Source organism: Rattus rattus, chromosome 11, assembly GCF_011064425.1.
Source record: "Rattus rattus isolate New Zealand chromosome 11, Rrattus_CSIRO_v1, whole genome shotgun sequence".
Classification (NCBI taxonomy): Eukaryota; Metazoa; Chordata; class Mammalia; order Rodentia; family Muridae; genus Rattus; species Rattus rattus.
In genome coordinates, this window is record NC_046164.1 from 78,079,880 (window position 1) to 78,103,953 (window position 24,074).

At 44.2% G+C, this 24,074-nt stretch overlaps 1 protein-coding gene across 2 annotated transcripts in view; it reads right to left on the minus strand.

Moving 5' to 3' along the window:
* Sun3 (Sad1 and UNC84 domain containing 3) overlaps window positions 1-24,074 on the minus strand; it is a 33,015-nt gene that overhangs the window by 2,114 nt on the left and 6,827 nt on the right. Inside the window, exons 2-8 of one of the 2 annotated variants that reach the window (XM_032916838.1) lie at window positions 21,277-21,338; window positions 14,471-14,574; window positions 13,287-13,327; window positions 12,371-12,542; window positions 10,305-10,389; window positions 4,419-4,534; window positions 3,210-3,377 (exon numbers count right to left, since the gene is read on the minus strand). In XM_032916838.1, coding sequence (XP_032772729.1) covers window positions 3,210-3,377; window positions 4,419-4,534; window positions 10,305-10,389; window positions 12,371-12,542; window positions 13,287-13,315 — 570 coding nt within the window. In that variant the 5' untranslated portion in view covers window positions 13,316-13,327; window positions 14,471-14,574; window positions 21,277-21,338. Of the gene's footprint in view, window positions 1-3,025; window positions 3,378-4,418; window positions 4,535-10,304; window positions 10,390-12,370; window positions 12,543-13,286; window positions 13,328-14,470; window positions 14,575-21,276; window positions 21,339-24,074 lie in introns of those variants that run through there. The other variant, XM_032916837.1, reaches the window with a different exon arrangement.

A 24,074-nucleotide genomic window follows, 5' to 3' on the forward strand; every position in this document is an offset into this window, starting at 1 on the left:
CCAGCACCCCTGTAGAAATCTGGACAGGGCTGCCTGTGCCTGTAACCCAAACATCAGGGGTCAGAGATGGAGAGAACCTGAGAACCCACTGGCCAGCAAGCCTTGCCAAGATGACAAGTTTCCAGTTCAGTGACAGACTCTGTCTCATAGTAGGAGGGCCAAGAGCCCGTGGTTCATCGGTTCTGTGATACAGAAGAAACAGGGGAAGTACTCATTATTGCTAAGTGACTTTTGCTTGGAGGAACCAGTCAGAATGCCTGCAAATAAGGAATAGTAGTGGGTAAACATAGACAGGCAGGGCCAGTCAAAACTCTTTCCTAACTAAATACTGCCGTGCATGTGGGCATCAGGGGTTGGAGTCAGGAAGCCTCAACAGCACAGAATTAGAAGCATTGGTGGTCACAGGAAGTGGGCCATATCCTCCTCTGGCCAGTGACATCAAAGGACAGAGGTAAGCCTTCGAGGAAAAAACTGGAGTAGGCAGACAGACAAATTCCACGGGGAAGGTCAAGGGGCAGCAAACAGATTCCTGTGGCTTGAGGTGGCACTAGCACCGCAGGGACTCAGGCTGCAAGCCCAGAAAGGGCTCAGGATGTGGGCCATGGTGTGCCAGAGGACATGGAGGGGAGGGACTGAGAGCTGAGGCTTGGCTGTCCATCATTTCAACAATCCCTGGTAACCCTCGGTCCATGGCAGTCATTGCTCACCACCAGCCCATGCCAGAGCTCTCTTCCTAAGCCAGCTGCTTGTGCAGCTGAGGTCCCCAGCGGGAGCCAGCAAACCAGCCAAGTTGACACTTCCCGTAGGAGGAAATCCTTTCAGACTGGACTGTGTACCTAGGCTGTGGAGGCATCGAGACATTCAAGGGAAGCTACTGATTAGATCAACAGAGACCCTGTAAACAAACAGAAGAGGAAACAAAACTCCGAAATTAATTAGCATTTTCAGATGCAAAGACGACTATACTGCAGACGCGAAAGAACGTGAATAGACTCTAAATAAGCAATACCTGGGGAAACCAAAGTCTTCGTATAATTATGACGGAAGAAATGAAACTTTTTAGGTAAGAGTTAATACACGAGGTACAGTCTTTCAGAGATGGAGCATACATCGGAAAAGGTCCGTGAGAAACAGCCTTCAGGATGCAGGAATGAGACCCCACAGTAGCAGCCATACAGCAGGCTCATCTGCCACCATTCTAAGGGAGTCAAACTGTAGAAGGGTTCAAAAGACGTGGCTGAGAGGAAGGAAGGAGGGAGAGATGGAAACGCTGTTTATCTGACCAGAAAAAACAACAGAGGAACATGCACCTCTGATGGGTGTATTAGAAACAGAAATGTACCAGCGTGAGCAAGTCAGACGAACGGGTGACAGATACCTTTGGAAGTATTTAAAATGTGAACAGTGAAGAAAGCTCAACAGCCAGCAACGCTGAGCTGACCGCTGACCGAAACCAATGAACAAAGAGCCACAAATCTCCTCAGGGTCTCAAACACGAAACACAGACCAAGGAGTTCCGATCCAATATGGATACCATAGAAACAAAACCTAACATCCGTGGTAAAACCTTGGACACAAACATTCACACTCTCATTATTCATAAAAGCCCAGACCTGCAAATAACTCAGATGTCTGCCAAGTAATGGATAAGTAAAATACAGTCAAGTATTTATCCTTTGGTTTAAAAAAAAAAAAAAAAGAAGTCAAATACTGACATCTGCTATAACGTAGCTGAACCTTGGAAGCACTCTGTCAATCATGCACCGGAGAGCACATACAGTATGACACTGATAATGTCCAGAATAGGTGAATTTATGCATCAAAGTCCATTAGTGGTTGCCAAGGCCTAAGGATGTAATGTGGATGGGAGGTGAAAATAAACAGTATTGGGCTCCTTTGGGAGGCAACCAAAATGTCCTAAAATTGTGGTGGTGGCGACAAAACTGTGAATCCTAAAGAGACCACAGTGTGGCTTCAAATGGGAGGGTCACATGCTCTGTACGACGTACCTTTATACCCTGTTTGTTTTTTGTTGTTGTTGTTTTTTTTTTTTTTCCCAGAGCTGGGGACCGAACCCAGGGCCTACCACTGAGCTAAATCCCCAACCCTCTATATCCCCTGTTAAAGACAGAGATATTGGACGGACAGAGCCACAGAAGAGAGGTGGTTTTCATCTTTTGTGGGAGAGGAACCATTAAATAACAGCCAACGCAGAACATCAAGAAAAGACAGTAGAAGAAAATGCAGACGCATGCATCTCATTAGCAGATGAAGTTGTTGCTAAGCAAAGCTTTGAGACAAAAAGAACTGGGATCAGGGAAAGGAGGAAGGTGAATTGTTGGGGATTGGCTCTAATGCTTTGTCTTAATTCGGCTCCCAAAATCACATGGGAATCTACGAGTCCAGATACTGAGGGTCCCTGTCCCCAATTGGCTTTTCATTGGTCAATAAAGTTACTTACAGCCAACGGCTGGGCAAGGAGACAGAGGTGGGACTTTTAGATTTCTCTGGACAAGGACAAGGGACAGACGAAGGGAAGAAGAAACAGAATTACCGTGACAGGGAAGCAAAGAAATCAGACGTAAAGACCTGCCGAGAGGTAAGAATTTGGAAAAGTGGCCCCAGGGGCCATTCACCCAATTGGGTCTAGGGTAGCAGAGATGAAATAAGTATAACTCAGGAAGTGGGTTTTCCACATGGAATTAGGGAGAAGCCAGGCCACTGCACTGTTAAAGCATAATAAAAATTAAGCTGTCATGCCTTCGTGCATACGTGTGTGAATGTGTGTGTGTGAATGCGTGTGTGTGTGTGTGTGTGTGTGTGTGTGTGTGTGTGTCTTTCATTCATGAATCAAGAGCTCTTGGGCAGGTGCAGTGAATTGTGATTGATGTTTATGTAAATAGCCAACATTTCAGGTCTACATGTATAGCTTTTTAGTTGTAAAGCTGTAATATAAAGTCAAACATAGGTAGTCCAATCCTCTCTGTCTGTAAATAACACGAAAGCTCTAGGAGTCAGAGGCACAAACATTTAGTGTACAATTAAAAGGCAAGTCCAGGGCTAGGGTACAGGTCAGTAGCAGAGTGCTAGCTTGGCCAACAAGAGGCCCTAGACTCAGTCCCCAAGGATACCAGTCTAGCTCGTCATTCCCAGTCAAACTCCCTCTATATCAACCCACTCTGAATGACAGATTTAGATTGGCTTCTCACATAGACAGAGAACTCCTTTGGTGCACTCGAGATGTTTCCTGAAGGGGACACCTTCTCCGAGATGTGCTCCATGGTAACTGCTGTTGGGATGATCTTCCTGGCCAGCTTAATCAGGATGTGACCCTGGGAACCGGGAAAGGCCCAGCACTTTCCAGGGTGGACATCTGGCTAGAAAGAAAACATTAAATGAATCTCTATTCTGGGAGCATAGATCTAACCTTCCCATATTGAGCAACTGTAAGGCTCTTAGGATTAGAGCATGAAGCCTCAGGACACAGATCAAACGGGAGACATTTTGATTGTTCATCAAGAGCACTTTATGCTTCTGTCCACCGGAACACAGAATGTGTTTTCTTTCCCTGCTAGACTAGACTGAGAGCTAAAAAGGCAGCTAGAGGTTCAAGTGCTGATGATGTTGGCGCTGATTGTGTTGGTGGTGACTGGGGGTGGTGATGGTGCTTGCTGATGGTGGAGATGATAGTGATGAGGGAAGAGACAATGGTGTTTATGGTGATGATGGTGGTGATGGTGATGGTTGGTGATTGATGATGTTGATGATGAGTGATGAGGCAATGGTGTTTATGGTAGAGGTAATGACAGTGGCAGAGCTGAGAGTATGGGACATGAAGGTGATCCTATCCATAGTTGATAGGGTTGATGGTAATTGTGGGTGATGATGATGATGGAGGTCTTGGTGGTAAAGAAGGAAAACAAAATATTTCTTTTACTAGATATAAAACCATATCCTGGCAAAGAGATTGGAGATTTGTCCCTGAATATACTTGCGGCTCACAGTGTGCCATCATGATCTTTCCAAGTGAATGAAAGAAGGGTTTAGTGGGAAATTCTACTGTAGTCAACCCTGTGAGGATGTGTGATTGGCATACCACTTAATGCCAGGACAGCCTCTTTTAACTAATGGTTGTTAAATGTCTGAGGTTTTCAGTGAACAAAGGAAGTCACAGAATCAATAAAAATTAAAGGTATGGAATTCGATGTTCTGTAAAGTCTAGTTTTCTGATCTTTAAAATGTAATGATTAATAATAGTTTAGTACTCTGTGATAATTTGTACAATGTAATAGTGTAGAACTGTAAGAAGTGTGTAAGGCAGTGTGAATGTTCTTGCCTACATTTTAAACATACAACCATGAGGTTTTAGAGCAACATCTTAAGGTAGACGTGGTGGTGTCGTCCTGCTTAGCACTTACCTGAAGAATCATATCCGGAGGCATCTCATAGTTGAGGAACCCTATCCCATGCCAGTACAGTTTTGCTTTATTATTTTTGTAACTCTCTGAAGTCCCAGCTTCAATGACAGAGGCTCCTAAAATTGCAACATATTTTAAACTTACATACAAAACGCAATACATGCCATCTAGATTTTAGTGATGTTCCTGAAACGCTATCACTGGGCAAACTGCTAAGTCAAATTTGCCACTGGGATTCAGTTAGGCCAGGGCTACTGATATCCTGTCAGTTTCCAAAAGGCTTCGTTCATTTTTCACTGGTTTTGAAATAGGGTCTCACTGGGTACTGAGGCTGTCCTTGAACTCGTAGCAGTCCTCCTGCCTTGGCTTCCTAAGTGCTTGGAGTAAAGATTCGTGCCACTATATCCAGGTGGAAGGCCTTGTTTCCCCAAATCTCTGAAACTAATTTGTTATAAGAAAAATCTTAAACACTGGAGCACCTTCGAAGCTAAAGCTAATGTGTATGTTATGTTTATCACCGTCCTGAGAATCGGGCTTTTCTGTCACACTCAGAAATGGAGGCTGCAGCAAAGTCACGCCGTGCACGGCCTCCACCTTACGCTCGTAACAGTAATTACGTAAATTCGTCAGGCTTCAAGTTTCTATAGCAACTTTAATTGTAATCAGAGGATTGTAAAAGCATTTGTTAAACATTATCCCTTTGAGTTATTTTACCTTAGGAGGAAAATGCATTTTAGACATGAGAAATTTAAAAATGCAAATTGCTTCTTCAAATTTCACTCGAGTAGAACAATGTAAAACACTGAGCCCGTGCACTTGTGCGACACTGAAGTCCACGAGTTTGTGTGACACTGAAGAACCTGTCCTTATGTCACACTGACCAGGCATCTGGGTTCTGCACATTTTCTTGGATAACACAATTTGAAGTGTTAAATAGGGATCCATGGTTGCCACATGCAGCAACGGGAGCTACAAATCTGTCGTGTAAACCTGTAATTTGGACACTGAATAATATTTGGGAAGCCGGATAGATGGCTCTGTGGTTTAGAGAGCGTATTGCTCTTTTACGGGGCCTGAGTTTCATTCCTAGCAACCACTTCAGGTAGCTCACAGTCACTATTGACTTCAGATGCAGAGATGCCAGTGCCTCTGGCTTCCATGAACACTGCACACACACACACACACACACACACACACACACACACACACACACACACACACACTTTAAAACATTTTCATAACAGTCCCGTCATATCATATTTAGGGCGCGTTTACCTTATAATCACTTGCCATCTGTCCAAAACTGAAATTAAAGCGGGCATCTTTTATCTTGTCAGTTACTACTTCTACTTGTATGGCTAACTGGACAGGAAGCCTGTTTTGCATTATAAGCTATAGAAGTCTGATACCTTCCATAATCCTTTCATGAAAACAGAAACTGAATGGGTTTCTGTAGGATGATATCATTATGCAGGTGGAGGCAGGTACAAGATAGGAGGAGGCTTGTCATTGGATAAGGAGGGAAGGATGGGCAGGAGAAAAACTTCAGAGGAGGAGGAGAGCGGGTTGGGGATTTAGCTCAGAGGTAGAGCGCTTGCCTAGCGAGCGCAAGGCCCTGGGTTCGGTCCCCAGCTCTGAAAAAAAGGAAAAAAAAAGAAAAAAAAAGAGAAGCAGCAGAGAGAACACGAACATGGATGTTAAGATTCCTCTCTGCACATTTACAGGTTGTTATGAATATTGTTAAGGGATGGATGTGTACAGGGCTTCATATGTCTAGATGAGCAAATTATATATTATTATAGGTTATTGTGTTGTGTGTTCTTTCATGTGGTGCTTTAAGTTCAAGAGGGTGTGTGGTGGCTAGACACGCTAGCCCGCCACGAAATTGGGACGTGTATGTCTGGCATGGTGGCAACCTGCCTTGGGAACTAGACGGGTGGAGAGATTGTTGCCAGGCTCAGAGAGTAGCCGTTGGCAGTGTGATATGGGATGGAGCAAAGCAGGTGAGACGCTTTGCTGACTGAGATGAGGCTATCTAACAGCTATCTTGGGGCACTATGGTGCCGGACCTAGTGTGGGATAAAAGACATGCCTTTCTTATAATTTTACAGCGAACAGGCTTCTCCTGCTGAAGAAGCTCATACTCCTTCATTGCTATCATTCGCTTCATTTTTTCATTTTCATTAGCTCCCTTGAGAAGTAACACACCCATTTAATGGGTTCAGGTCAGTCTTGCTTGCCTCAGAATATTCGGCATCGTGTTGGCCATCACCACAGGATGTTTAGAACTAGCCTGCTCCAAGAGAAGCCTGTAGCCAGTGGCAGCCCTCCCCGCTTTCCTCATGATCAGCCGCTGGCCTGGACGGTCACTGACGTCTTCACACACTCACCTAGTACAGCCATCCCTTTACTGCCCCTTTGCATGACGTCACAGCCTGCTGCTTGATATAAAGCACTTGAGATGCCTGTGGGTAGTGATTATGTTGCCGGCAGCGTACTTGCGTCATCTGTTCGTGGGCACTTCTAATTTTGATGAGTATCAGTCCTACAGGTATTCTCATAGGGGTGTTTTCCTGGGTTTTGAGGTGCTGAGGCTTGAACCCAAACCCTCTGTATCCCGAGCAGGCAATCCTACTACTGAGCTATACTCCCAGCTTTGTCATGCGTGTTTGGATGTAAATGTAAAATTTAACTCTGAGGTCGATATCCAGAGGTGCCACAACAGGGTCACCAGGGCTGTTTTTAACTTGAGAAACAGTTGTCTGGACCACCTTCCAAACATACCACTGAATGGCCACACACACACATAGGTGGTGGACGAAAGCCCGGGACTTCCTAGTGTCTGCGGCACTTGGCAGGCTCCGTCTGCCGCTCGGATAGATGTGTACTGATGGGTCACCAGGCATTTGATTTCCATCTCACTAATGAGTAATAGTGTCTAGTATTTTTTCATTTCCTGTTCACGTTTGAATTGCTTTAATAAAGTGTTTTATGTCCTTTCCCCCCAGTTTGAAAACTGGGTTTTCTGTTTTATTATGAGCAAAGTTTGAATGCTTCCATAAATTTTAGATCCAAGTGCTTTGCTAAATTGGCGTGTGAATATTTTCTTTCCAGCCTGTGAGCTGTCTCATTTCCTCAATTGTCCTTTCTAGAATGCAACTTAATACTAATGAGGTCCAAACTGTCCGTTCTTTTCCTTTTGATCCTGTTTCAGTGTTTTCTATAAGATGTTTTGTTTTCCCTAGACTGACAAAGGAAAATTGATAATTCAAGGTCAAAACTGGGCTGCGATGTGGGTTCAAGGTTAGCTGGACAGCTTGTCAAGACCCTGCCTCAAAATTAAAAGTTAGGTCAGGTGTAGGGACATAGCTCAGTGATAGGGTGCTTGTCTGGCAAGCAAGAGGCCATGAGTTCAATCCCAGGGCAACAAAATAATGAATAAAAACTACACACCTCTTTTCTCTCACCTTTGTCCCAGACATTATATAAGTTCCTGCTTTGCATTCAAACTTAGGTTAACTTCTGGTCACTGTGTACCTTTGTACCAGAACGTCTGGCTTCACTGTTTTGCTTTACCAAAAACCCAATTCACAGCATTCATGTGGATAGACTCCGGACTAGTGTTCTATGCCACACTGTTTTTTTTTCTTCTTAATTTAGGTTGCTTTATAAATAATAATCCTGAAAAGCTGTTACTGAATGTTCCAGCCTTACACACACACACGCACACACACACACACACACACACACACACACACACACCAATATAAACATTGGTTATTTTAGTAAGTATTTTGCCCTGTTTGTGTGTGTGTGTGTGTGTGTGTGTGTGGTGTGTGTGTGTGTGTTAGCAATCATGTTGCTTATAAGTTGAAATCTGTAAGTTCTCTTCTAACTTTTTTGTCTGGTCTCTCTTTCTCCCTCTGTTCTATTTCTTGCCTGGGCACGTGGGTTTGAACTTCAGTGCTAACGTGAACTAGGAATGGTAAGAATAGGCATTCTCAACCCTGCTTATGATCTTAGGAGAAATCATCCACTCTCCATCTTATGTTAGCCTGTGTGTTAACATAGATAATATGTAGGAATGCTTCATAGGTTGAAGGAAATCTCTTTAGTTTAATGAGAGTTTTTAGTCATAAGTGAACTGAATGTTGTTAAATAATTTTATCTAATTTTATCACCTCAATGACAAGATTGTCGATCTATTCATGTAGCAAACTATGCAGATATATCTTCAAAAGATAAACGAGCCTTTCGGTCCCAGAAGATGCCCTGCTTGTTCCCACACATGTCGTTCTTGTGTATTCCTGGATTCTGTTTGTTGTAATACATTACAAAATGAAGCCAGGTGTGCCTTTAATCACAGAATTTGGTGGGGCAGAGACAGCAGAGTTCTGTGAGTTTGAGGCCAGCCTGGTCTGCATAGTGAGTTTCAGGACACCCAGGGGTATATAGTGAGACCCTGCCTCAAAACAAAGAAACAAAGGGCATTATAAAATGATAAAAAGGACAAGTGGCAAAGGAAGTGGGGAAGAGGGACTGGGAGGGGAGGAGAGAGGGGAAACTAACACACACACACACACACACACACACACACACACATCATTTCATTACTGACTTTTAAAATCCTTTAAAGACCATGTGTGTTAATAACACATACCATGTAGACACACCTTGGGCATCTGGTCTTTCCAGCAAAATAGGCCAAAAATGCACATGGGAAATATCCTTTGGTAATTACTATAATAGTGCTACTCATCCCATTAAGGTGTGAATCTTCTTGACAATTACTAGACAATTTCATTAGCTACAAATGTTTTGTCTAAAATAAAAGCTTGTCCTCAAGCTCTCTCTTCTGATTCAAATTCCTAAAGGTTCTGCTCCTATAGTGTTGTTTTTCAAATATTTGTGAAGCTTTTGACATTTTGAAGGTGAAATCTGCTTTTCTGTGCTGATTAAACAATTAAAAGACTACAGTTTTAAAGGGGGCAAGTGAACCATTTGAGCTTAGATCTATCCATCTATCTATCATCTATCTATGTATATATCTATAAATGTATTTATATATCTATGTATTTACCTATGTATCTATCACTGTATCTACCTATGTCTGTCTGTCTGTCTGTCTGTCTGTCTGTCTCTCTCTCTCTCACTCTCTCTCTCTCCCTCTCTCTGTTGATTGATTCATACTACAATTATCACAGGGCTCAAGGTCCTTGTATATACACCAGGTAAGCACTCCACCCCTCAGCTATAGCCCTGGACATAGTTTTCTTTTTAGAAAGGTTTTAAGGTCACAATTTCTCTAATCAGCACATCATTATCCACTTCTATTGAATGCTTTTTGATCATCTGTACATTTTGAGAAATTAGTCCACTCAACAACATTGTCTCTCACACTGCCCTTCCCCCTCTTCCTCTGCACTGCCCACGGACCACCGAGATTGCAATGCACAGTCCAAGAAAGCTCTTGGGTTTAACTTCAGTCGGAAGGTGTTGAGCATGTTACTTTGTAAACCACCTTTAAACACCAGCATTTAATCCCCAACAATGCACCCGCATCTCTGTAAGGAATGCCATTATGGTCCACAATAATACCCAGCGGCTTCTGTTTGCTAAGCCTAACTGTTCTCAGCTTGCTTGGCTTTCTTGTGGCATCTCAGCTTTCTCTGTGGTCCTGTTAAACACACGCTAATGAAATCCTTAAAGCAAGCCGCGACTCTCATTTCTGGAATCTTCCTTAGTACCTAGAATTGCTAATTTTGCCCTTTCTTGATATCATACGATGGGTGTCGTTTTCTAATAAAGAATTTTAAATGTTCTTAAATCATTCCTTCTTTTTTCTTTTTAACACATTCCTCTTTCCTTTTCTTTTTCTGTACTTACCAGCTGATTTCAGGGCATAATCAGCCAGCTGTATTTGGTCCCCTCTGAACTTTTTAAGTACATAATGTACCAAGTTTGACATTTCCTGTAAAGACAGTAAAAACAGTTTTTCTGTTATTAATCTTTACCAGCTGCTTGAACATTTACCCTTTGTTCCATGGATGTGGACCTGAACTCCCTAATCTGCAGAATTTTAACAGTTTGAACAGCTCCCAGATGCTCTCAAAGCCAGCCACTGATAGGCGTAGATGTCTAATCCGCGGCTCTGTGGGAGCAACCCTTCTCAGACAACGGATAAAGCTAAAGCTAATGTATGATGTGTACAATGTGAGACCATAGTCACACAGAAAGGTGGATCTGGGGTTCCTTCTTAAGCCCTTCCCACTGCACCGTGGTACCCTCCCATTGGCTGAGATGGAGCCCACTGTACCATGGTACCCTCCCATTGGCTGAGATGGAGCTGCCCACTGTACCGTGGTACCCTCCCATTGGCTGAGATGGAGCTGCCCACTTCACCGTGGTACCCTCCCATTGGCTGAGATGGAGCTGCCCACTGCACCGTGGTACCCTCCCATTGGCTGAGATGGAACTGCCCACTGCACCGTGGTACCCTCTCATTGGCTGAGATGGAGCTGCCACTCCACCGTGGTACCCTCCCATTGGCTGAGATGGAGCTGCCACTGCACCGTGGTACCCTCCCATTGGCTGAGATGGAGCTGCCCACTGCACCGTGGTACCCTCCCATTGGCTGAGATGGAGCTGCCCACTGCACCGTGGTTCCCGCCCATTGGCTTAGATGGAGCTGCCCACTGCACCGTGGTACCCTCCCATGGAGCTGCCCACTGCACCGTGGTACCCTCCCATTGGCTGAGATGGAGCTGCCCACTGCACCGTGGTACCCTCCCATTGGCTGAGATGGAGCTGCCCACTGCACCGTGGTACCCTCCCATTGGCTGAGATGGAGCTGCCCACTGCACCGTGGTACCCTCCCATTGGCTGAGATGGAGCTGCCCACTGCACCGTGGCCCACTGCACCGTGGTACCCTCCCATTGGCTGAGATGGAGCTGCCCACTGCACCGTGGTACCCTCCCATTGGCTGAGATGGAGCTGCCCACTGCACTGTGGTACCCTCCCATAGGACAACATGGAGCTGTGTCAGGTATGCTCCTTACCATGTCCCTCACTGATGTCCTATACTTAGCAATAAAGACTGGGATATTCCATAATTATCTGAGAATCAGGCAGCTTGCAAAGGCCAGATAATTGCCCATAACAGCAATTTTTCACCCACTGCAATGAGAGTTGGGCTTTGCAGGATTCAAAAAACAAGCAAGTTCCCCGAGCAGGACCAGTAGTTGGAGTTACTATTGACGAAGTCAAACATTGAGCCACAATGACAAGGACAAAATGGAGCCTGGAAGCTGTGGAAGGCCAGGGTTAGATTTCCACACATTTCAAACATAGACTTGGGGAGGAGAAATTGGTAGAGGTCCAGGAAGAGGGAAAGCAACACCGGGAGGCTTCCTGCCTAAGTCTGGAGCTCACCAGAGGCATAGTTTTTAAAGGCAGAATGGAAACTTCTTGCTAGCAAGTATTTGCTATTGAAGTACAAAGAGCACGGTTTCTGAGTCACTGGCTGGTTACTTTGTAGGACTTAAGTTGTATCGCAACATAATATCCTCTCTGTGACACAGCATTGGTGGAGAGGTGGATTCCTAGGGACAGCACTAATAGAAGGTGCTGGGGTTCTGGTGCACACAAGTTAATGTCAGTTAGCACTAAGTTGCTCTAGACGAAATCTACTTGGTGGAAGTGAAGCCATGATAGCCATGCTGATGTGTGTGTGTGTGTGCGTTTACATATTTAAATATAAATAAGTTATATGTAAATATATAAAATAATTTGTATCTACATATTTATATGTAAATATATGTATAGAAATGTATGAATAATGTACATTTTATTTGTAAAAAGCTGACTTCATAAAGCTTTGAAATGTGAAAGAAGAGGTGGAATGAGCGTCCCATGGCTGTCTCCACCCCATCCATGCCCCAGCCCGCCTTGCCTCATCTAGAACTTCAGCAGTGGCCTGGTCCTGCACAGCTTCTCGTTGGGCAGGCCAGCTTTGATTGTGTACGCCGTCCTTCATGTCTCTAAGCAACGCCTTCAGAAGATCTATTTGTTCAATTAAAAACAGAATTTCACGAAAATTGTTCTCCAAAGTCTGGCTTTCCTTCCTGTACACAGAAGAACCACAAGGTGAAAGAGGAAAGTGTTAAAGTTCCTGCCAACAGCGTCAGGGCCAGCAATAGGCAAAGGAGTCCGCTTAAGGGGAGGAAGGAATAGATTTGCAGGGATGAGAAAGCAGGGACGCACATTTCTGTCTGCTCATCACATTTCATTGTGCACGAGAAGCAAAGTGGATAGACGACGCTCACAAGACGAGAGTCAGGGCAAAACCTTGCCTGGCTTTTTCTACACTGACCAGACAGGATGCAGCCTGTCTCACTTGTCAAGTGATTTCATGCAGGTGAATGATAAGTCCCAATGCCACCCCTTTCAAGTTGGGATGTCCTACATTTCAAAAGGCGTGTTTTTCAACCTGTAGCCTGGGAACCCATGCAATGTCCATCCTTGAGACTTTATTTATTTATTTTCCTATTTATTCATTTTTATTTGAGACAAGCTCATCCGTTGTTGCTTCAAAACCAGGAACTTTTTGTTTCAGCTCCCTGAATATTAAAATTATAGGAACGTTCCCGGGCTCAGCTGAATATGGTATTAAAATATTAAAACAGATCTGACTTTTTGTGATGGTTAAGAGGAAATAGCCAGAAAGAAAAAGGACTCTTGACTGGCATGATATAAAAGGCATAATATAGGAAAGCTATTTTAGTTTTATAAATTTCCAAAAAAACAAACCCCAATATTTCGGTGTTTGGAGTCACGGCCTAGAGTGGCATAGTCAAAATCCCACTCACTTTAAAAGTTCCTGTTGCTCCTTAGGCATGCGAAGTCTGGCCTGGAATAAAAAAAGAAAGAACTCGGAATCTTGCCTCTTTGCTCATTTGTCTTTCTTCTGAAATACAGTGTGGACATAAGAGCACCTTACATGTGTGTTTTCCTCAGCATGCCACACATAGCATTGTTACCATGTCTGTCAAGGTGGCCATGTCACACACCCAATAGAAAGAGACATTTAATGTGAATTGCAGAATGCAAGCCTTATTTGCTTTCCAGAAGTGGGGAAAGTAGGGACAGAAGAAGGAAGGGACAGGAAGGCGGGTTACCACTGGTTAGTGTGGATGCATATTTGTATTCCTGAGGGTGAATTAAGGATCTGGACCAGCTCCTTGTCCAAGACCAAGACTGTGAGGACCTTGAGCTGTAGAAGTCATTTCAGGTAAACTGTCTGTTGGGTGTCATGTGGTTGACCTGTTGTCCAGGACCAAGGCTGGTTGCTAACGGGAAACAAATTGGGAAAGGGAAACCTTCACTGGGAAAACATCTTAACCAGATTGCAGATAAGCAGTTGGCATTTCCTTGATTAGTAATTGACATGGAAGGGTCCAGCCCACTGTGGGTGGGGCCTAGCCTGGACAGGAAGTTCTAAGTTGTAGAAGAAAGCAAATGGAGCAAACCATGGGGAGCAAGCCAGTAAGCAGCATTCCTCCATGACCTCTGTTTCAGTGCCTGCCTTGAGCTCCTGCCTGGATTCCCTCAATGATGGACTGTGATGTGGAAGTATAAACCAAATAAATCCTCTCTCTTCGCTCTTCTGGTTGTGGTGTTTATTGTGGCTGTAGAAAGCAAACCAGGACAATCATGGATGCTAAGAAGTGCTCATGAAGAATGGGAAATCTCACTGAGATATCAGGAGCTTCCAGGCAAAGGAGAGTACTACGCTGGCTGGAGATGGAAGGCTGGTCATAAGGAATCATTTGCTTTTTTTCCTTTTCCTGGAGCTTCTCCTAGGGAGTCTGCAGGGTTCAGAAGGTATGGAGAACCTCTGTGAACTTTCTTAGCCATAAAATCTAGTCACAGAACTTCACTTGCTGTAAGCTCTTCTCACAAAACCAAGATGATACATTGCAAGCTGGACTTACCTTGTGACATATTCAGTTTTAAATCAGTGGAATGCAACAATAATTTAATGAACCATCACCTGGTAATTGTGGAGCCGGGAGCCATATTCTGCAATGACAGTGTATAATTGTCTGGGTTTTTGAGGAAACTCTGTTTCTTTAAGCCACTGATGATTTAGAAGTCCTTCAAAGAAAAGGCAAACTCTGATTAAAGAACTTATCTAGAAACACAAAATATGTTATATGTATTAATAACTGCTTCTGTGAGTGTGAAAGTGAGATAGTTTTGAAAATCAGGAGGAGAAGGCTGGGGCCGGGACTCAGTAACAGCATTCGCCTCATGTTTGACCCCCAACACTACAGAAAAAGAGGAAGCTAGGGTAATGGTGCAGTGGACAGAGTGCGTGTTGTACAAGCATGAGGTACTGAGTCTGGATCCCTGGCAGCCACCTAGAAGCCGATGTGGCTCCGTATGTTAGAATCCCAGCTCTACAGAGGTGGTGGTGTCTGAAACAGTCGGATGCCTGGAATTCTAGCTTCAGTGAGAGACGTTGTCTCAAAAAGTAAGATGGAGCTAAACAGGGGAAGACACCGGGACATTGGCCTCTGGTTTTTGCACACGCATACAAGGGTTCATGCACATCTGCATACACGTGCATATACACACATACATCACACAAATACACATACTCATGCACTTGCACAGGCTGAGAAGGGCAAGGAGACAGGAACAGATTTTCAGGTGGTTCATAGAAAATGGTGAAGGAGAATGCCCAGTCCTCCACAGAAACCGTCATAGCAGAGAGAGGGAATGGTAGGGGATGGGGAGGAGAATAGAGGGAGGGAGGGACACAGAGAGGGAGGGGGGACGAGAGAAATTGAGGCTGGTCAGCAGCAGCTCTGAGATGCAAAACAACTGTAATCCTGTAGACAGAGCAGAAAGATAAAGAAAAGTGAGCAGAGTCAGCCAAGACTGAAAGACATGAGATACACACTATGTGGATCACGTGTTCTACCCTGAAAGAGGAAGAGGAAAAAAGAGAGGAAGACCGAGAAGAACAATGGCTGAAAGGCTTTCAGATTGATAAAAATAACAAATCTGTCCACCGAGAAACCCAACAAATGCCAAGGAACCCAATAAATGCCACGGAGAACAAACTTTCAGATTCCCCACACTGAACCATATAATCGAACTGTCAGAAGGCAAAGGCACAGAGGACGACTTGAAAACAGCCAGAAACGAATGCTTTGCCATGTATAACTAACTGTTCTTGGCAGGACTGTAATTTGGTTTCTCATCAGAAACTGTTGAAGCCACAAAGCAGTGGGGTGAGGTGTGTGAAGTGTTGAGAGTACTATTGATCTAGTCATGGTGCCAGAGAACTTCACATTCAGCAAACTAGAGGCCTGCAAGTGAAGAGGGAGGGAGGGGAGAGGGACTGGGAGAGGGACAGGAAGAGATGAGGGAGGGAGGAAGGAAGTAGAGGGAGAGGGACTGGACTAGGGAGAAGGACTGGGAGAGGGAGAGGGACTGGGAGTGGGAGAGGGAGAGGGAGAGGAACTGGGAGAGGGAGAGAGACTGGGAGAGGGAGAGGAACTGGGAGTGGGAGAGGGAGAGGGAGAGGAACTGGGAGAGGGAGAGAGACTGGGAGAGGGAGAGAGACTGGGAGAGGGAGAGAGACTGGGAGAGGGAGAGGGACTGGGAGAGGGAGAGGGACTGGGAGAGGGAGGAGAGGACTGGGAGGGAGAGACTGGGAGAGGGGAGAGGACTGGGAGAGGGAGGGGAGACTGGGAGAGGAAGGGAGGGAACTGGGAGGGAGAGAGACTGGGAGGGAGAGACTGGGAGGGAGAGGGACTGGGGAGTGGGAGGGAGAGAGACTGGGAGGGAGAGAGACTGGGAGGGAGGGAGGAGCTGGGAGAGGAGGGGGTGGGAGGGAAGAGAGGGAGGGGGACTGGGAGAGGGAGAGGGGGACTGAAGAGGGAGAGACTGGGAGAGGGAAGGGAGAGGGGAACTGGGAGAGGGAGGGAACTGGGAGAGGAAGAGGAACTAGAAGAGGGAAAGGGACTGGGAGAGGGAGAGAACTGGGAGAGGAATGATCAAACATATCCTATGGATCTGTTGGACTAGTTGCTGTTTTTCAGAGCAAAAGGACATTCTGTGGGGCAGCTCAATGACATATGAAGAAACCAAGATGTCCTATTCAGGTAACAAAATTAAGAGGCTAAAATTATAATAACTTTGGGGTCAATTACTTTTCTCATTGCCAACAGAAGGAACTTGCAGGAGGAGACATTTATTCTGGCTCTGTTTTAGAGGTTGCCATGTATCACAGTCGGGAGGGTGTGGCCACTACGGCAGCATCGCACATGATAATGGGCGCTCTTGGCAGGGCTCGTTCACATCATAGTAGATCAGATAGAAAAGTTCTTGGCCCAGAGCAGAACCAAGTGATAACCATCAAGCCTACCCCAGTGTTCTACATCTGCTAGCTGCATATCCCAAATGTTCAATAACCTTCCAGAAGAGTCCTACCAGCTGGAGACTAAGTATTCAAACATGAGCCCGTGGGAAACATTTTCTATTCAGGCTATAACAGCTGGTAAGTCAGGTTTAACTTCTTAAATGTTTTAAAAGATCAACACAGAAAACATAACGGTGAATCCAGACTAATGGGTAATTGGGTGTTTGCGTGATTTATAAGTTAATTTGCTATGAAGCCATTTTGTTATCTGTTTTGGCTGTTGTAATTCTTGTGGTAATTACTAAGAAAATATTTAACATGTCTGTGAGGAGAATCTTCAAAAACTATGTTACAACCAATTCGACACAAAGGATGGCTGTAACAGAAGAAATTAGAAACAACAAGAGAGTAGAAGATGTAAAGGAAAATAGTGAAATGGCAGAAGAAAACCTTTTCTTGTGAGTAATTAGTTTAAATGTAGATATAAACAGGTCAAATGCACCACGTCAAAAGTGGGGGTACATACGTGTAATCCTAGCACTTGGGCAGTTCAGGAAGGAGGATAAGAGTCCAAGCCAGGGCCTGGAGGTATGGTTCACCAGTGAAGAGCATTAACTGCTCTTCCAGAAGACCCAGGTTTGACTCCCAGCATCCACATGTCAGCTCACAATCATCTGTTACCCCAGCTCCAGGAGATACAATGCCCTCTTCTGGCTTCCATAGGCCAGAGATATATCTCAGTGGTAACATATTGGCTCTGGGTTTGATCCCAGCAACAAGCCAACATAGATGTGTGCATGTATGTGTGTGTGGGGGGAATGGGAAAGACCTAGATATGTTGGACTTTTTTGTCAGGATCCAAGATGATTAAAAATATCCCTGTAGGAGAATTATCTCTTCAGCAAATGGTGCTGGTCCAACTGGATAATCAGGTGCAAAAGAATGAATCTGAAAGTGTATTCTGTATCACATGACCATGTCATGGGCCAGTGACATGAATGTAATTGCCAAGACCACAGGACTACCAGAAGAAATCAGCAAATCTTCACCGTTGGGATTTTGCAATGTGTTTCTTGATAAAATGTCATCAAAATTACAAACGTTTATGAGCTAAAGGATAAAGTGAAAGATGAAAAGACAGTGTTCACAAGGAAAGAAAGCATTTTGAAATCAAATGTCCGAGATGGGCAAATATGGTAAAAATGAAGAAAAGACAAATAGACAGATCTCCAGACAACACATGCCCAGGGCCTATAAACCCATGCAAATCACTCATTAGGATAATGCAGACCACAATGACCAGTCTAAAGCTACGGATTTGACTCTAGTAAATAGGAAAACGGTAAGAGATGGTGACAATGTCAAGAAAGTCAGTCCTGAAACATTGCTGGTGGGAATGGAGAGTGGGGTGCCCACTGTGGACAACCAACACCACTTCTTTCCTGGCATCCCCACTACTAGGTATTTGCTAACACAGAGTCTAAATGTTCAAACAAACACACTTGCACATTTCTGTAGCTGCATTAAGCCTAAGACCCAAATGGTATAATATAAGTCTTATACCTTATAGACCAAAAGGTATGTAGTCTAAATGCCCACCAATGGGCACACTGATTTTAGAATGTGCTATGTACAATCACAATGCAATATTGTTAGGCCTCAGAAATGAACAGAAAAACCTGATACACTCTAAAGCGAGGCTGACCCTTTAAACATTGGGATTAATAAAAGCAAACATACAAGGAAACTACCATTTTGCCGCATATTTGAGCTAGGTAAAGAGGCAGGATGCAGGCTTGTGGTGAAGAGAGAGAAAACAGGAAGCTACTAGTTCGGGATACAAGGAGTTCCCTTTAGGAGCAGTGAATAGATGTACTACCTCAATAAAGAAAGTGGTTGCGTAACACAGTACACCCGACAGCACTGAATTGTCATTTCAATTTAGTGGAGAACAAAAACGACAGCGGCCGCTTTAATTCTTCTGAGATTTATATGCATCAATGCTTAAAGTTGAATCAGCACATCCATTGGCAAGTTGGCCAGCTCGAAAGTAGGAAGTAGGGAGAAGCAGTTTATATCCATGATAAAGACTTCAATGGCTATCTTTAAAAGATGATGCCTAGGCTAATGTGTCAAAGGCTTGAACTTCAACTTGGCAGTACTGGAAGGTGGTAGAATGTTGAAGAGGTGTGGCTTATTAGGTGGGTAGGTCATTGGAAGCATGCCCTTGAAGGGAACATTGAAACCATGCAATATTAGACTGCCAGGCAAGAGGTGCTTACTGGATCAACAGTAGCTTGACAACTATGAGATAACTAACCACGTTCTCATTGAACTTGAGACCTGCCCACAGGAGGAAATTTTATACCTGGTGCTATAATCCTAGTCAAAAGTTCATGGCTGGGGAGGTCATGGGTTCTAGGGTAAAAGCTATTACTTATATAGCCATGCTGTCAAAATGCCGTCTGAATATTTATGTTTATCTCCATAGTCCCGGGCTGCTCTCAACCATGCTGAGATAAGCCTCTTTCCGCAGTCAACAACAGTCAAAGGAGAGATGAGAACATGAGACTGAGTGACCAGCCCTGAATATCAGTGTAAATCCCACAAAGGCTCAGGGAATGTGGGAGAGGAGGAGGTAGCAAGTAGAGAACTGTGGGATGGGAGGAGCACTATGAAATGTTACCAGTCTTCTGGACATGACGGTTGCATCCACGAACTCACTGAAGTTGTGATTACCTAAGATCAAGACAACCAAAACTCTGGCATCGATGGGGTAGACGACCCACTGGCTTCACCATTGCTAAGGAACTATTATCGGTAGTGGGTAGTGGCTAGGGCAGAGGAGAGCATTCTGTTTTGAGGACTGGTAGGTTTCCATGCATTTTGCGGTAGGATGGGTCCACACCTAATTGCATTTGGGCAGCACTAACTGGACTTAGTGGTTTTCAAGTCACAAGTCATAAAGTTGGGGGAGAGGCACGAGAAAGATGGAGAGGGGAAATGGGAGAAAGATACAGTCATATTTCATCATGAATTTATGAAATCCTCAAAATAATTAAAATTTAAAGTAAGGACAATAAGAACAGCATATGCATGTATTAACGAGCCACGACGAAACATGTTATTATGTGTAATTAATGTGTGAATAAAAGATTTTAAAAGTTGAAAAAGTCCCCAAGCTGAATCACTCAAATTTAGAAAAGGTAAAATAGCAGATATTTTTATGGGAACCATATTGGGAATTCTTTCATGTTTATCCTATCTATCTATCTATCTATCTATCTATCTATCTATCTATCTATCTATCTATTATCTACCTATCCATCCATCCATCTATCTATCTTCTTTTTTTTTTTCTTTTTCTTTTTTCTTTTTTTCGGAGCTGGGGATCAAACCCAGGGCCTTGCGCTTGCTAGGCAAGCGCTCTACCACTGAGCTAAATCCCCAACCCCCATCTATCTATCTTCTATATATGTTGAAGGGTGAGTGTGCATATGCCAAGGCATGTATATAGAAGTCAGAAGACAATTTAATGGAGTCACTTCCTCCTTCCACTTTGTGAGTCCAGAGACCAAACTCAGGTTGTGGGTCTTGGCAACAGGGGCCCTCAGAGTCACTTGTTTGTTTTTTGTGTGTTTTGGTTTTTCCAGATAGAGTTTTTCTGTGTATCCCTGGGTCTCCTGCAACTCACTCTGTAGACCAGGCTGGCCTTGAACTCACAGAGATCTGCCTGACTCTGACTCCCTAGTGGTGGTATTAAAGACGTGTGCTATCACTGCCTGACTACCCATATTAGGGATTAATGTCTGCGCAACTTCTGTGTTCCTTTGCATATATATTATGACTTCCAGTTTTATGATTTTTATGGGATTCCTGTGTATAAACACGTGTGTCTTGGCATCTATGTTTCTCATGCTTTTGTTTATTTTGTCTTTTCTGACTCATTTTATTTTATTTTTATTCTTTATTATTATTACTCTTTATCTTATCCTTACTTTTTTCTAACTAAGATAGATAGGACATGGAGTTTGAAGTGGGGAGGATCTCAGAGGAACCTCAGGGGAAACTATAATCAGAAGCTATTAAAAATCTATTTTAAATTTAAAAAATAAACTGAAATACTTACAGAAAGATAATCTCCCAAGTCACCTAAGAAGAGCTTATGTTACTATTAAAGTGCGACACGAGGGGTTGGGGATTTAGCTCAGTGGTAGAGCGCTTGCCTAGGAAGCGCAAGGCCCTGGGTTCGGTCCTCAGCTCTGGAAAAAAAAAAAAAAAGTGCAACACGAAACGGGAAAGAAGCTTGCAGATTGTGTAGGTGACTTCCAATGTGACCAACATGCTCCAACATGTGTCCCCTGAGCTCTTTCTTACCACATAGTGTGCGAATCAGTTTAAGGACCGTTCCTGCTAAGGCTTACCAACAAGAAGAAAAGTTGATGCAAACACTGTACTTAGGATAATCTTCCATGATCCAGTTAACCTACAAATGACGAAGAACAGTAAGAATTTAACAATGTAATCCATTGCTGTTAACTTTTAACTTGAACTTTAGTCAGTGCACCCAAGACAGCAAACTTGATTTGTCTCATGCCTGGCTGCTGTAGATTAATTCCTAGGGCTTATTTCTGGTCTGTGATCGTGGAAACTGACAGAGAGTAACTTTCATCATGGTATATGTGCAGATAAATTTACATCCCTCCACACACATGTGGCTGTGATGCTCCTGGACTCTTATTTACGGCCTTTAAATGCTTGTAAGCAAGCCAAGTTTTTCTAGAAGTCAAAAATTGATAAATTTACTAAATGACAAATGACCGACGTTAACTGAGTTCACCAGACTTGTCCGTAAATGATAAGATTGGTATCCTTATATGAGTGGAGGAGGCCAGGCTGCCGTCCATGTGCCATCCGGACAGGGTGAGAAGGTCACTCACTGTTTTTATGACAGTCTCCACCAGAGCCATAGTCGGCTAAAACCTTGACTTTGAGCTTCCTTGTTTCCCAAACTGAGAGAAAAAGCAATTGTCATTTTTAGTCTCCCAGCTTCTGGCTTTTTTACTGTGACCCAAGAGACAAATCCAGAAAATATATCAACAAGCCCTCTTGGGTTCACAACTTCTACTCTCAAAGTGTCTCTTGTCTGAGCTCTGTCCCTGCTCCTGAGGTGTGTCTAGTTCTGTACTTCTGTGAATGGGCATATGTGGATCGCTCCATCTGTCTAGCCTCTCTCAGCACTATGTTTGCAAACCATCACACTGTTACCTGTGGTTGTGGCTTACCATTCCTATGAGTAGCAAGTAGCTTACCACTCGGCTATACCCCACTCCATCTGTCTAGCCTCTCTCAGCACTATGTTTGCAAACCATCACACTGTTACCTGTGGTTGTGGCTTACCATTCCTATGAGTAGCAGGTAGCTTACCACTGGGCTATACCCCAAGTTCCCATATTCAACCTTAAGAAAAAAATTGTGAAGGAAAAAAAGGATGCTAAAGCCGTTTGAGTAGTCCAGGTTTCCAGGTTAAAAATGGATCCTTAAGAGTTAGATAAACCAGATGGTGATGGATTACTTGCTACTTGTAGGTGGCAAATAGATGCTACAGGAGAAGTCCTGTGTCAGAATTTCAGAAAGACCAATGATACCTGTCCCAGCCTGTCACATCATTCCGCAATGTGACTCTCAGCTTTTCGTCTTGTCTCTGAAGTAGACTCCATCGACCAAAAGGCAGGGTTCTAAAGAAGCTCTAAGAGGGTGACCTCATCCGGAAGTGATGTAATCTACATGTCAACACCCTCCTTTCTTTAAAATTTACTTCTTTAGTAGTATGTTCAACAGTCGGTAAACAGATTACTTACATGGCAAGTTAGTTGGCCAAAGGGTGTCGGAAGTGAGTCTCTCACCAAGCCACCTACACAAGTATGACGTCAACTGGGCTTTGTGAACCACGGCTCACAAAGAGAAACTTAAATTCCCTGGATACAGAACCTAAGCAGCCTCTACTTGATCATGCTGAGCAACAACCAGGGCTCAGTGGCAGATCTCAGACAGTGCTAACCGCAACTAAGAGGAGAGTTCCTCCTCCCTTTCCCTCCGAGGTAGCATTTCTTGAAACCACAGATCGAAGGAGGCTTTACTCTCTAGAGGGTGTTGTTTAGGCGTTAATCACAGCTCTGGTGAGCTGAATTAAATTAAAATTACTGCACTAACGTATTTTCCAATTTTTTTTCCTATTTTTTTTTTTAAGCTAGAAAAATTGGCTCTCGGGTTCCGCTTTGTGAAAATCTTTCTATGCCTTCACGTAGCCTGTGGGATCTTGCCACTTAGGGCAAGCCTGCACCATTACTGTGATGTTCGAGGCTCCTCTTCTCAAATAAGGTCACCCAGCAACAGTCTGTTTCTATAGCAGGCAGCATTCCTCCTGTGCAGGTGTTCTCTCTGTTTCTAATGGTGGCTATTACAGTATTTTCGCCCTCCTCTCCTCCCGATAGGGGCAGCAGACTTGGTTCACCCACCAGACTGGGCTCCCCTTTCCTTATGGGAAGTGTGTTCTTACCAGAGGACGTACCATTGTTAGCTCAGAATGTACGTCAACCCCTGGGTTCTTCATTCTCAGCCAAGGGTTCAGTAAACACCTCGCTGGCTTAGTGTGCAGAGGCTGACCAAGCTCTGGATAGGCCGCTGCCTGGCTGAGGCCGTGGCCACAAAGCATGTCCTCTGTATGGTTTGTTACCACTGTCAAGGTCCATTCTTCCAAAAAACATGGCTTCTCTGTCTTAATCTTTTCCCCTTGTCCACAGTGATTACTCAGTGTTCAACAGAGCAAATGGCCGGTGTACCACAGGAAGTACTGTGGTTGGAAGCTTCAGAGGAAACTGGAAATGATTTTCTCCAAGAAGGAAGAACATTTGTTGGGTCATTTCACAGGTAGCTAGGCCACCAGTGTACACAATTGGCATCAGATCTCAGCAGGGGATGCTGGCGTGATCCCAGAATTAGTCTGAGAATTGCCCTAACTTAAGGTCATCCTGGCCTATGGTCTGAGGGCCTGTCTCCAAGATCAAAAGGAAATCATTCTGCAAAGTGACACAAGTTCATGTTCGGGAGCTCTCGCCCTGAGGTACTGCCGGATTCTTCAGAACAATCCTGCTGCTCATCCTTCCTCTGCTTTGGTCTTTCACTCGTCTCTTCCCACAAGTTACAGAGAGCTCACAGATCG